This window comes from Pungitius pungitius, chromosome 17 (assembly GCF_949316345.1).
Source record: "Pungitius pungitius chromosome 17, fPunPun2.1, whole genome shotgun sequence".
NCBI classification, from domain to species: Eukaryota; Metazoa; Chordata; class Actinopteri; order Perciformes; family Gasterosteidae; genus Pungitius; species Pungitius pungitius.
In genome coordinates, this window is record NC_084916.1 from 12,744,491 (window position 1) to 12,758,068 (window position 13,578).

The 13,578-nt window shown below is 45.8% G+C and overlaps 1 protein-coding gene across 3 annotated transcripts; it reads left to right on the plus strand.

The window, feature by feature from the left end:
- Positions 1-1,553: 1,553 nt before the first annotated feature.
- On the plus strand, positions 1,554-13,434 carry satb1a (SATB homeobox 1a). Of its 3 annotated transcripts, XM_037474399.2 has the most exons (11): positions 1,554-1,690; positions 2,313-2,542; positions 2,625-2,801; positions 2,890-3,016; positions 4,156-4,279; positions 5,415-5,526; positions 5,872-6,410; positions 7,761-7,958; positions 8,868-9,023; positions 10,531-10,734; positions 11,425-13,434. In XM_037474399.2, the coding sequence occupies exons 2-11, from the start codon at positions 2,326-2,328 to the stop codon at positions 12,268-12,270; spliced, it is 2,700 nt and encodes an 899-aa protein (XP_037330296.2). In that variant the 5' UTR covers positions 1,554-1,690; positions 2,313-2,325; the 3' UTR covers positions 12,271-13,434. The 3 variants fall into 3 exon arrangements, with proteins under 3 accessions (XP_037330296.2, XP_062414571.1, XP_037330297.2); XM_062558587.1 differs by lacking the exon at positions 1,554-1,690 and having other exon boundaries at positions 1,714-2,542; XM_037474400.2 differs by lacking the exons at positions 1,554-1,690; positions 2,313-2,542 and having other exon boundaries at positions 2,662-2,801; positions 2,871-3,016.
- Positions 13,435-13,578: the final 144 nt, after the last annotated feature.

Here is a 13,578-nt window from a genome sequence, read left to right on the forward strand (position 1 = left end):
GCTTTCTTGTACCGTAACAGAGATTTCAGGCAGCATTTTAGGGATCCCAGCTCCAGAGGTGCATCTCGCGCGCGGGGGGGAGACCGGCTGGTATTTGGCTGAAAGTTTGTGCGATCAGGAGACAGGCTGTTGGCTGAGTAACAAAACTTTGAGGTACAGTGATGAACAATTTTCTTCTTCCTGATGGACCTGTTTTGAGATGATTTACAGTGTGGTTTAAATTGGTTGAATGTCAAAAGCTCATTTTTAGAAATCGTACTGCTAGTGAGTTGTATGTAAAGAACTATCATGCTGTGTGATAGATAGAGTAAGGACAACTATATTGTTGAATAATGCAAGCTGCTACTATATCTTGTACTTATGCATATACTATGCTGTACTTGTGTGTATATATACATAAAAGTTTTGACCAATTTTCTCATTCAATTCAATGAGAAAGTGTCACACTTTCTCATTGAATCAAACCTTCGACTGGTATAATATATGTATATATATGAATATATGTAGTATGTATTACTACAATGTTCTTCTATTTATTGTATCGAAAACTATACTTAGATAATGTGTATGCAGCCATTATGATATAATGTAACATAGTTGCAGAAATAGAGTAGTGGGCTATACCATATGTATCTTCACCATATACTGCATTTATTTTAATGTACTACACTATATTTATTGTTATATATGTTGCCATATTCTAGACTACGGTTTAGTATAGTATAGTATATGCCTATAGAAGACTACTATTTGCTAAATACAATGCAAGCTGTAATTGCAATGGGATATGGAGCTTTGCATGAAATAAAACAGTAATTATTTTCTATCTATCTTATCAATCATAAGCCATAGATAATCGTGTGGCAGTAAACCCTCAACGTTCAAAAGTTAATATCAGCCAGTTCCTCGTTGCCCTGCTCCACTTTGTTACCATGGAGAGCTCCAATACCCTAAAGACAATAGTAAGTGCGTGCACAGCATGCGGCAGAAAATAATAAATAGATTTATGCGCAATTGTCACATTTAATACATTTACGGAGCGCGCTAGTGAATTCATTATTACACCATATGCTAATGCAGCTGGGTCCTGTATTTATGAGTCTGTGTGTGGGTGTGTGAGTCTCCCTCTCTCCCTCTCCCTCTCTCTCTCTCTCTCTCTCTCTCTCCCTCCCCCCTCCCCTCCTCGCGTGCGCATTGGGCTTTGAAGTGTAACCAACAACTGCTGTCTCGGAGTCAGCGCCGTAGCAGAATATGTGATACGGGGGGGACGTAGTCCGGCAGGTCCGAGCCGTGTATTGTTCTCGCCCGGAGCTTGATCCCCGGAAAGCAGCCCGCTGCTCTGGGTGGGAGGTGGGAGGTCGCTCTGAACTTCGTCGCCGAGGCCATTTGTCGGTGCACCGGGGAGCGACGCGCGGTTCCGGAGAGAAACCAGGGTTTCAGAAGCAAACTACTTAAGACAGCAAACACGGCACAGTGTCGATGGGAACGAGGCGATTAGTGTAAGGAGGGGAGGGTAGGGGTAGGAGGGGAGACGGGGCTGTGATCCACATACCGACAGCCGAGAGAAACGGGAAATCTGTTCCTCAACCAGCAGATCAATGGAAGCGGGGGCAACATATGGACACGGCCGATGCCTACCCGGCCGGGCGGTCGATGCATGATGGCAGGTCGGACGCGGGCGCTAAAACAGGTTGGTTTTTTGGCTCTCGTTGAAACTTCAGCGGGATCAGACGTGGGACGATTAGCGCGCGTTTTAGGGGCTGAAGATCAACTGAGTCACCGTCGCTCCCAGCGGCGCGCCTGGAGACGCCAGCTGGTTTATTATGGGAAACCGCGCTCCACCATTCACCGGACTTTTCCTTGATTGCGAGGGTCGTCCTTATCCCTGCATCTGGTTGAAGGTCGTCCCCTGATACTGATCCGGATATCCTTCAGATCTGTGTGTGTGTGTATGTGTGTGTGTGTGTGTGTGTGTGTGTGTGTGTGTGTGTGTGTGTGTGTGTGTGTGTGTGTGTGTGTGTGTGTGTGTGTGTGTGTGTGTAAAAAATGTGCTTTCTAGTTTTCTTGTTCGCCAAACGAACTGTGAATAACTGGAGCAGCTCCGTTTCGCACTCTAGACGCTCACCAGGTTTTCTGATATCCTTTTTCCTGTATGCATTCATTTCCTGGAGAAAAAATTGCAAAATATACTTTAGAAAAGATATATTTATAAAGGACTTCCATGGAGATACTATCAGGAGGATATGAAAGATTTTCCTTAATTTCTATCTAATTTCACAATTATATTTTAAGCATTTTGGTCTCTGTGTTAGTGTAATACCCCAGATGGACGCCTTGTGTAATGGAGCCAAGAAACCCGAGGGCTGTGATCCCCTTGTAGACCCCCGGCCGCCTCCTGCCAAGCTGGCTCGACTGGAACAAAACGGAGCGGGACCCTCGACCCAGGAGAGGAGCAGTCAGGGGAGTCCTGTGGCCAAACCCCCCTGTCTGACCCAGAAACCCACCGCAGCGAGGCCTCAGAGCAAGAGCTTGCACGGCAAAGGTACACGGGCTGAAACGTCACGTTACACTGTTGCCGTTGTGACTCCCATATGTCTGATGGCATGTCCTTACCGTCACCTCAGCGAGCCTGCTGCCCGTGTTCTGTGTGGTGGAGCACAAGGAAAGTCCCCCGGAGGGAGAGAGGAGAGAAGAACACGCTGAGTTTGTGCTGGTCAAGAGAGATCTGCTGTTTAACCAGCTGATAGAGATGGCCCTGCTGACACTGGGCTATTCGCACAGCTCCGCTGCACAGGCCAAAGGTACGCAACACGCATTCGCACGGAGGCGTCGATGACAAGTCACCTGATTTTTGTTTTGTTTTTTTACAGTTTTCACATTTGTGTTCAGGTCTCATCCAGGTGGGCAAGTGGAACCCGGTGCCTCTGTCCTGCGTAACAGATGCTCCAGATGCCACAGTGGCTGATATGCTGCAGGATGTTCACCACGTCATCACCCTTAAAATACAGCTGCGCAGGTAGGAGACCGGCGTCACGTCTCTAAATATGTCTCTAAATGTACTCTAAATGTTCGAATGTGAGCAAAGGACTCAAGACCGGTGAAGTATTTCTCATTTTGCTCAGTGCATGCTGGGAAGACTCCAGGTACCCACCTTCTCTGATTTGTGTCAATGAAAGAAAACAACTAAAGGGTATGGACCAAATCAGACCCAGCAGGGAATGATTAAACGTATATTCTATCTTAATGCCATTACGTTTAATGAGTGATTTCATTTGCTTATTGCAATGAATATTCATGAGCATTTTAATGGTGTGTGACATCAAAAATGACTTCCTGTACTTTTCAAAATAATCAGTGTAACCAGAACACAGAGTGACACAATATGTAGTTGTAATATTATTGTGGCTTGGGTCATATATCTTTAAGAAAAAGGGCAGTGCAGCATATTTATTATCAAAATATACAAAAGATAATGTGATAAAAGCCCACAGGTGTCACTAATAACATTTATGATGGAAGCTGCTAAATTGAATTCGGACATCATTAATTTTATTATTCACACCTGAGACTGTGCTTTTCCTACTGTGACATGTCTACGTGTCCTCCATTGTAAAAAGGCTTTTTTTTAAAACGGAATGTGGCATCATGTATGTTTTCCTTATTTATGTATGTATGTTTATTTATTAAATTAGTTAAGTGCTTCGGGGTTCGCTCCACAGCCCCGACTTTCTTCCACACCCTGCAGCACGGTATTTACTTATCAGCAAGGAAAGACGTGCGTGGGTAGTTCTGTTAGTATTAAAGTCAGCCTTTGAAAAAAGTTGTTCTGCAGTTTTATTATTATATTATTTTGTGATGAATTTATTTAAAGTTCTCAGTACGTCAGAGGTGCTAATTATAGACATAATCACTGTTTTAAATCAGACTTCCACAAAGAGGAACATTTCCGTCCTACCAGCTAGAACATTACTCATTGGTCTGATTGAAAATGTCATCTAGTGTTTTTCTGGCTCAGACCATTGATGGTAATTATATGGTATTGTCTATTGTGACTTCCTCCAACTTTATGGAGGTTATATATGGAGTTACGGGACTACCCCCTTTAATATAGTAAACTCATGCAATTGAAATGTTTTTAATTTGCTCTTTGTCCAGCTGTCCCAAATTGGAGGACTTGCCTCCTGAGCAGTGGAGTCACTCCACAGTGAGAAATGCTCTGAAAGAGCTCCTCAAGGACATGAACCAGAGCTCCCTGGCCAAGGAGTGCCCCCTTTCTCAGGTACAAGACACAGAAGGGCACTCACACACACATGCACATACGCACACACACCGACACACACATTAGAGCATGTACACAAGGAGCAACATGAAGACACATTTGAATGAAGTTAAAAGTGTGCATGTAGCCTTTGCCCTTTCATGCGCTGTAAATGTGTGTGTGTGTGTGTGTTTTTGCCTCTTTTGACGCATGATGCAGAGCCAGCGTGTGGTCCGATAGTTCGATGGGATGTCCAGATGCAGAGGAAGATGTGGGGGCAGAGCAAGCCAAAGAAACAGATAAAAAGAGATGGCTATCTATTAAAAAGCCTTCCTCCCTGGGCAACTGACAATCTAGATTATTTTCACCCGCCAACCTTTCCCTCTATCGGTCAGCCAGCCTCACCTGCCTGTCTTAATCTCACTTACTTTATTTATCCACCCCTCTTTGGTCTTTAGCTTTTTATGCATTCTTGACTGATTCGGCTACAACATCTATATCTTTTCGACATCTCAATTGTTTAATCAAGCAAATACAGACACACCCGCAGAAATAATTTCACATTAATCATGCAGTATTTGGAGATGGCCATTATCAACTTCATCTTTCCGTTATTTTGCCAGAGGGACATCTACAAATTTCCGACTAACGCTCTTGTCTTTAGACTCCTTCCTTCTCTGCAGATCTGATACTAACCAATCCTCCCTCCCCATCTCTATCTCTCCCTCTTTCCCCTCTGTCCTATCACTCCGTTTAACCCCCTCTCTTGTTTGCGAGAAGATGAAAGCACTTATCGGATGTAGAGATGAGATAGTACGGGACAGTCTTGGAGGAGAAACTGTGTGTGTGTCTGCGTGTGTGTGTGTGTGTGACACAGACAGACACAGAACAGCGTCTGATAACCTCTAGTGTTTTGTTTATTTGCACACACACACACACACACACACACAGGAATGCATGCATGCTCACACACATGAGCCCACACACCGACGCTCTCATCTGTCTTTATTATCCTATTTACCTGGGGGTCTTTTTAATAACACTGATCTGAGTTCATTAATATCAGATGTGTGAACAGCTGAGACACCCCGGCCGCCCGTAAGCAGGAGCTTGGAAAATGTAATGAATTTCCATTGTTTTTTCCCCTCTGTTTCAGAGTATGATATCATCTATTGTAAATAGCACTTACTATGCAAATGTCTCAGCTGCCAAGTGTCACGAGTTTGGTCGGTGGTACAAGCACTTCAAGAAGACCAAATGCTTCAAGGGTGAGGGCTTCCAATCCAGTCTGCAAACATGAAGTGTGTCTAATAAGTCTTACAGCACGTCCCAAAGCCGCTAATTATGCAGTGTAATCCTGACGGTGACCTGTTTTAGCTGTTAGCAGACAAGATGTTTCCAGGGTTGTCTCACCACCACCTACAATGTATTTAAAGGAATGCCAGCTGTGGACAGAGTTTAATTTGAGGATGTCATGTTTTTTTCCAGTGTGAACTCACCACACACTCAAACGCTACTGAAGCATCTAGCATCTAGTGCGTACTTGGGACTCACTGTATCTGGTGTGTTAATAATTCAACATCTGCCTTTGCTTTCCCTTTTTCCCGCACCAGAGATTGACGGCGCCTCTGACCAGTCCACACACATCACCCTCACCCAGCAGTTCATCCCAAGCAGCCCAGCCGATCAAAGCTCAACCCTCTTTTTTTCTCACGGAGAAGTATCCAACATATGCGGCCGCCCCCCCCTCGGCCTGCGCCCTCCTGGGCTGGTGACCCAGCCCCTCAGCCCCCAGATGGTCAACCAGCAGCTGGTGATGGCCCAGTTCCTCAACCAGCAGTACGCTGTCAGCCGGATGCTAGCTGGCCAGGGTCTCTCGCCGTCCACGCAGCAGTATCTCAACCACCCGCCCGTGGGAAGGGCTCCCCCCGCCGTGGTCTTCTCCAAAGCCCCCGATTCCCAAGCCCCGCAGCAGGCGCAGTGCGGCACGGGGGGGGGCACGGCGGCCGGGCCGCCAACCCAGACGTTGGCTGGGTCTTCTGTGGGGCCGACAGACGTGCCAAGTGACATCTACCACTGTGTGAGGGAGGAACTGAAGAGGGCTGGCATCTCCCAAGCCATCTTTGCCCGGGTGGCCTTTAACAGGACCCAGGTACGCGAGGAAAGAAGGCGCAGGGGGGAGGGGAGGGGGGGGGGGGGGGGGGGGTCTGTAATCTGTGTGAGATGTGTTGAAAGTCAGAAAAGGTTGCAACTGTTTGCTGGTGATTATCTTTTGGAAGGGTTTTCTGGTGATGCGTTTGTAGCTGTGTGCGTGTGTGTGAGTATGTGTGTTTGATGGTTGGCACATTGGCATGGCCTTTGCCGCAGTTCCTCCTCCCCCCGTGCATGTGTGTACGTGTGTGTGTGTGTGTGTGTGTGTGTGTGTGTGTGTGTGTGTGTGCCAGCCCTCTGCAGCACAAAGCTGGTGCCAGCACTGAAGCAGCTGCTGGGCCAACTAATCACAAGCCCTTGGAGAGAAGCTGTCTCGCTCTCTCCCTTTTCTTCTGTCTCACTGTTCCTCCATCTTGACACCTTTCACTCTATCTATTTAATATCTACCTCTGGTTGTAAATCCATCTCTCTTTCTTTTTTTTTACTCGTCCCTGCTTTCCCTCCATCGGTCGCCCTTCATTTTGCATCCACATCTCGCTCTGCCAATCGCCCCCAACACTAAAATACCACATTATCTGTGTCCATCATCTTACATTCACCGCCACACCCGCGCTCAGAGGACAGGCCCATTGTTATTATTATTATTACCGTCATTATCATTTTCATCACAATGGGGCGCAGCTAGTTATTATCCACCCCCATATTTCCCCATTGCCAAGTCCAAGGTGCTTTGGTGCCAGCCGTACAAGTTGGGCGCGATGCCAAGACGCCATATAGAAGTGAGGGGAGCATTCATCATTTGTCATTCCAAGTAAAGCCACCATCCATTTGGAAAAGGGCGGGTTTGCTGGGTGGATCCAAAGATGATCCATGATTTGAATAAGAAGGCAGTTTCTCCCCTTTTTCATTTGGCTGCGAGCGTGAAATCTGATTTATTTCCAGAAAGGAAGTCCCACAATCTGCATGTGATGTTTGAGGGGCTTTTGTCTATCCACAGATATAGAAGAATAACGCCAGCTCTACAGGCGAGTGGCGCTCTCAGCTCTGACTGAGCGACTGGCTCGGCATCGTCTGTGAAACACTAAACCGCAGGAACTTGATAGCGTTGTTCTTTGAATGAGATCCAGAGTTGGAAATGAGGAGCTTTAGCGAAAATTCCTTCAGGCATATGAGATATTTTATAATTGCCGTCTTTGCTTGTAAATGACGGGAAAGATCCAAATCTCACAGCAAGACTTGTTTTTAGTTGGAAGAACAGCAAAGGAATAAGCAATAGCTGTTTTTATCAGAATTTCCCCAATGCTTTTCCCTAATATACTAATAAAGACATATCTGTGTGTGGCTTTGCCAGGGCCTGCTGTCAGAGATTCTGCGGAAGGAGGAGGACCCTAAACACGCGTCGCAGTCGCTGCTGGTCAACCTGCGGGCCATGTACAGCTTCCTGCAGCTGCCCGAGGTGGAGAGGGAGCGCATTTACCTGGAGGAGAAGGACAGAAGCCTGACTGGATTCACAACAAGCTGCAATAACACCCCACCGAGATCCACACAGGTCGGCCAGCAGCAGAGAGGTCCAATCAAAGAGTCCCAATGCCCCCCGGCAAAAGTTTTAACTCTCGCTGAAATGTGGAGAAGGGAGAACTGTTTTGTGAATAAAAAGCGTAGACTGCTGTAAAAGAAAGAATTAATATTGTACTAATAAAGCAAACAAAAGGGATGGAACTCACTTAGTGTAACAGACAAGTAAAGGGAACTTATACAGCATCATATTATTGAGTGATTGAGAAGAAATTGACAGCAGCAGCGTGAGGTAGAAAGCAAAGATGTGCAACAAATTTTATTTTGAAAGGAAACTTGGTCAGAGGTCAGAGCTTACTTTGCTTTTTAATCCAAGTTGTCCAAAACGAATGCATTTTTGATCAGCCTCAGATGAATATCAGCACGGGAAGATTTCCACTGTGTGCATGTTAACTTATCTTAGCTTTTTAAAGTACAGCTTCACGGAGCAGCTTCCATCTCTTTACACAGAAAAGCGTTGCATTTTTTGGGCTATTCTACCCCTTTATTTTCCCAATTATGCAGTGCAGGAAAGATGATATCAGCGCAGTAGACCGACCCAGGCTTGTTCTTTTGCCATGCACTACCTTCAATCTGCCTCCCTGTGCCCTTCACTGCTGAAGGCTCCTGCAAGGAGGAGCATTATATTGCGAAAGTATCATGCGCATCGGTTCATGCTGCCTCCTCAGATCAAACACCCCTTTGCATAGGCACCCCTAGAGCTACATTAAAGCCACCCTTGCTCAAGGGCTCCCCTGTTCGCGGTACTCGTTGGACAAAGTGCCCCGGCCCTGGCGGCATTGTCTGCGTGTTGGATTCATTTCCCTTTGCTGCAAATGCCCAGAGCCAACACCCTCACCTGGGGCTCACTTGCCTTTCTGTCCCCTCGTATGCTCCCTTTCAGTCGAGACTGTCCCCAGTGACCGGAGACACGGGGGTGAGGGCGGACAGCTGTGTTCTCAATGTCAGCGCGTCCATCTACGAGGACATCCAGCACGAGATGAAGAGAGCCAAGGTGTCTCAGGCGCTGTTTGCAAAGGTGGCCGCCTCCAAGAGTCAGGTACCTGCCTGCTTGCTCGCTGTGCACCCGATGAACACGTTTAATCTTAAACACACGTATTGCACCCAATTTGCTGTTCATTGTTTGAATTTAGCATTGATGAATCCATCTCTCACCGAGGGATGAATGGGGCGCGGGGAGGAAACCCAAATAATCAGCCCAGCTGCTGTACTCTGCAGAGGACTATCATCGGTGGATCAGACCGCTATTGAGTCCTGAATGACACACAAAAACACACCACTTATGCACACAGGCGTACTGCACGGGCACATGTACGCACACACACACACGCACACAGGCAAACAAATACACTAACACACATACACACATGCATGGTTTGAGTGTTTATTGTTCTCATTTTTATGGCGGCCTCATAATCGTGTTATTGCCTTTTGTTTTGAGGATAATTTCCCTTCATGGAATGGGGGGATTTCAGCTGTCATATTTTCTTCTACTTGCGTATGTCTCCAATTTTCCGTTTCCTTTTTTAATTTGTTTCTTTTTGGTCTTTGTATCTATTGTTCATTCGTTGTTCCTTCCCTTTTTCCCTCCTTCATATCCACTCATCATAAGATGTTTGGAGGTCACGCAGGGGTCATGCCAGCAAAGACAGGTGGTCCAAAACCCTTGAGGTTTTTTCTCTATCTCTACGTTGGCCACCCTTCTTTACTTTACTTTGCCTGTGATCTCTTTACCTCTCTCTGCCTCTCTGCCTCTCTGCCTCTCTCTCTCTCTCACTCTCTCTCTCTCTCTCTCTCTCTCTCGTTCTCGCTGTATTAGCCGGCTGCTTGGCAGGCAGAGCCATGCTGGATCTCTCTGTTCTATCTCCTCTGTGCATCTGGATAGCATTGTGTGCTAGACTTGGTCTCCAGCCAGGTGTGTGTGTGTGTGTGTGTTTGTGTGTGTGTATGTGCGTGTGTGTGCGCGTGCGCTTGCTTACGTGTTAGTGTGTCTGTGTGCATCTTTTCGTGTGCATATTAGCCTGCTTGCAAACCGAGTTATAATCCAGATGATGAATCTGAAACTAGCTTGGCTTTACGCTCCTGAATCCTCCACAAGTTTCTTCCCTTGTGAGGCAGAAAATATGAAAATATTCCAGCCAATAAAAAAATCTTGCTGTGCTTTACAACATTAACTCATTTTGTATCAATACTGTTGCCTCTATAGAGAACGCTGAAATCAAACAGCACCATTAGAGTTATCAGCACGTATATATCCTTTAATTCAAATTAGTCACTAAATGGTAGTGAATCAAAGCTCATAAATGTACCTGAATTTGCCATGTCAGGGTGTAAGGGTTAAGGTCAGGCATGCTGCATAGTAAGTTTACCTCAGCATAATAAGTGGACTATTTACAATCAACTAACTTCCCCTATTTGTCGTCTGCACTCATAAACCTATCCAGAGGGGAGTAGCTTGTCTACCAATAATACCTGATATGTCTTTTCATCTGCATAGTGTGTCATAAACCACTCATTGAGATAGAGTGGTTCCCTTCCTCCTGCAGGGCTGGCTGTGTGAGCTGCTGCGTTGGAGGGAGGATCCCAACCCAGAGAACCGGACCCTGTGGGAGAATCTGTGCATGATCCGCCGGTTCCTCAGCTTGTCCCAGATGGAACGAGACGCCATTTACGAACAGGAGAGCAGCAACACGACAGCACAGCAGCAATGCGCTGACAGGCTTACACTGCTGAGCAATGACAATACACTGGTGAGACTGAAAAAAACTAACAGATTACATAGGCATAACATAGACTGTTGTGGGCTGGTAGGTATTGCTCATCACCAATAGAAACAGCAGTAAACTACAACTAATTTTCCTACCATCGTATTTCAGAAGGGAGGCTGTCCTTGTGCAGCCCTCTAAGAAATCAGTTTAAGGGAACCAATCAAAAGATCTCTAGGGTGTCTGATGGAAAAGCTGCACGCTAAATGCCAAAAATGTCAGGCAAAATTGATGATTACCACGTTAAGCGATGATCCGTGAGGCTGATTTGTTTACTTTACCTTCTATAGCTTGTGCATTGATTAAAGCCCAGACTCACAGTTAATATCAAAAAATGTTCGGGAATGTACAGTATGTTATGTGAAATTCCAGTATATTGATAGCGAGACAGAAAGGCTTCATATTTGCTTGTTCACAGCCTGAACAGATAGGGATCCTCTGTGGTTGCATTACAGATCTCCTCACATGTTATTAAATAGCGTATTTATCTTCAAATCAGAAAAATATTTCTGTCTGAGCTGACTTCAACTTCCGTTCTCTACCATTAAAGTTAAACACAATAACATTACAACATTGACGCAATAGAAAATAGTCAGCGTTGAAAAAATAAAATCCCAAAGACCAAATACAGCTTTTACTCTGATTACATCTAACATCTATTTTATCCCTCGCCAGTACCAACGCAGCTCTCCGCTGCCACAGCAACACCATTTTCAACCGCATCAACCCCTGCACCCAGAGGCAGGACCTCACCTGTCTCCACGGCAACCGTGTGCTGCATCACCAGCCGAGTCTGAAGCGGGGAGCAACTGGGGCCAAGTGAGAGTGCGTCTGCAGGGCAGGGGCTGTGGTAATGGGGGGAGAGCGGACAGCAAGGACTGGGTTGAGGGGGGGCAGGGAGAGAGGAGCAGTTTGGGAGGGGAATGGGGTTCTTCTGGCGCTGTGAGGGACAACAAGGAGCGCGTAAGGGACGGACAGGTGGGCAAAGAAGAGATGGCCGAGATGATGGGAGAAGAGGAGAAGGAGAAGCCCCCCATGAAGTGGTGCGGTGTGAAGGACGAGGACCGAGGCAGGGTTAGCGATTTTCCAGATGCAGATAATGAAGTCAAAGGTGCCGATGAGGTCCAAGATGAGGGGTTAAAAGTCTCCCGCGAGGCACTGGGGATCTTGCAGAGCTTCGTTCAGGACGTGGGCCTCGACCCGGACGAGGAAGCCGTGCACACCTTGTCGGCTCAGCTCGGCCTGCCCAAACACACCATCCGGAGATTCTTCAACAGCCAGGATCACGACCGGCATCCGCACAACAGCCGGAGCCCAAAACTGAGTGGAGACACCCGGCCCGCCTGCACGGACCCAAACCCCTCGCCGAAGGAGGGAGGCGATAGAAGGACTGAAGCAGAACCAGAGGAGGTGAAACAATCAGCGAGAGATGAACCGAGCAACATTACCGTTTTGAAAGAATCTGACATTGGGACGCAAACCATGTGCCCGATGAAGGAGGAGCAGGAGAGCTACATCTGACCCCAATCCATGCAGCGGCACGCGAGTACTGACTCACGGTGTCTCTGTGATTAATAGGCGGCGGTCCTCAAACGCTGTAGAAAAGACTAAAAGCTGTACTTGCGCATGTTTATGCAACAGCTTCGCAGGACGCTGGTGTACTGGTCACCTGCGTGAGGAAGCTCAGACTTGAGACACCACACAACTGTGATGGTATGTCCATGATGATGTTGTGACACATTGTTTCCTTGTAGATATATGTGTGAATGGTACCCAAAAGAAACAGTCTCAGATTAGATATAACTGTTTAAAAGAAGAGTAATTACTCTTTGGTTGGTTGACTGATCTAGAGTTTGAGAAATGTTCACGCCAGAAATGCCTTGTGGAAAGGCGCACTGCCAATCTGTTTGTTTGTGTGTCATCTTCCATTGTTCGGGTTTTTTCGTTGTGTTTTGGATCAGTCATTTTAAACTGTTACCTTCAGGAATCTCACTGTTACTGTACCGTAAGTTGTTTTTTTTTAATTTGTAACATTGTAATAAATATCCCTGATTCTGTTTTAAATAGAACGATCGTTGGATTTTAAGATGATACGTATACAGTGTTTGGAATTAACCGTAGAAAGGGCCTCCTCTGCATCTTTTACTGCAGCGTGTGATGAATCGGTGAAGCATTGAGTTACCAAACTGATCAACACATGGACATCCATACGGTTTCTTCTACAAATGAGTCCATTTTTATTCCTATTTCTCAACTTTAATCGCAGAGATCTTATTTGCTCCTAAACACATTATAGTTTACATACAGTGTTTTTATTGATGCATGAATCTATAGCTTTGCTATTTTAGGGAGTGTTATGTTGAAACATCTCGTGGTTTTCATATTGTACTTATTTAAATGCTACTGATTTACATGCTACTGATTTATATGCTACTGATTTATATACTGTTGCAGAAGCACAAAGCGTGCTGTCAGGAGTGCACAATGTTTATTGTTCCTTGTTGAAGACGGATTGTGGACTAGAGGAATATGACGCAAGTCGTGCAGCGTGAAATGTGCAAATTAAACGACAGGACTTTCATTTGTACAAACAAAATGCAATTTCATAATTATACTGTGTGTTCATGACTTAAATATGTTCACCAACAATCTGTGTGAAATATATTAAAATGTTTGGAGAGTCCAGACGCTTGGACGATCACGTTTATCAAAAAAAAAAAACATTTCACCAAGAAATGGTCTTTTAAAAGATTTAAACTTTAGAAATATTGAATTGGGATGGGTCAGCAACAAATTGAATAGGATTTGGGACAGTGCATGAAATATATC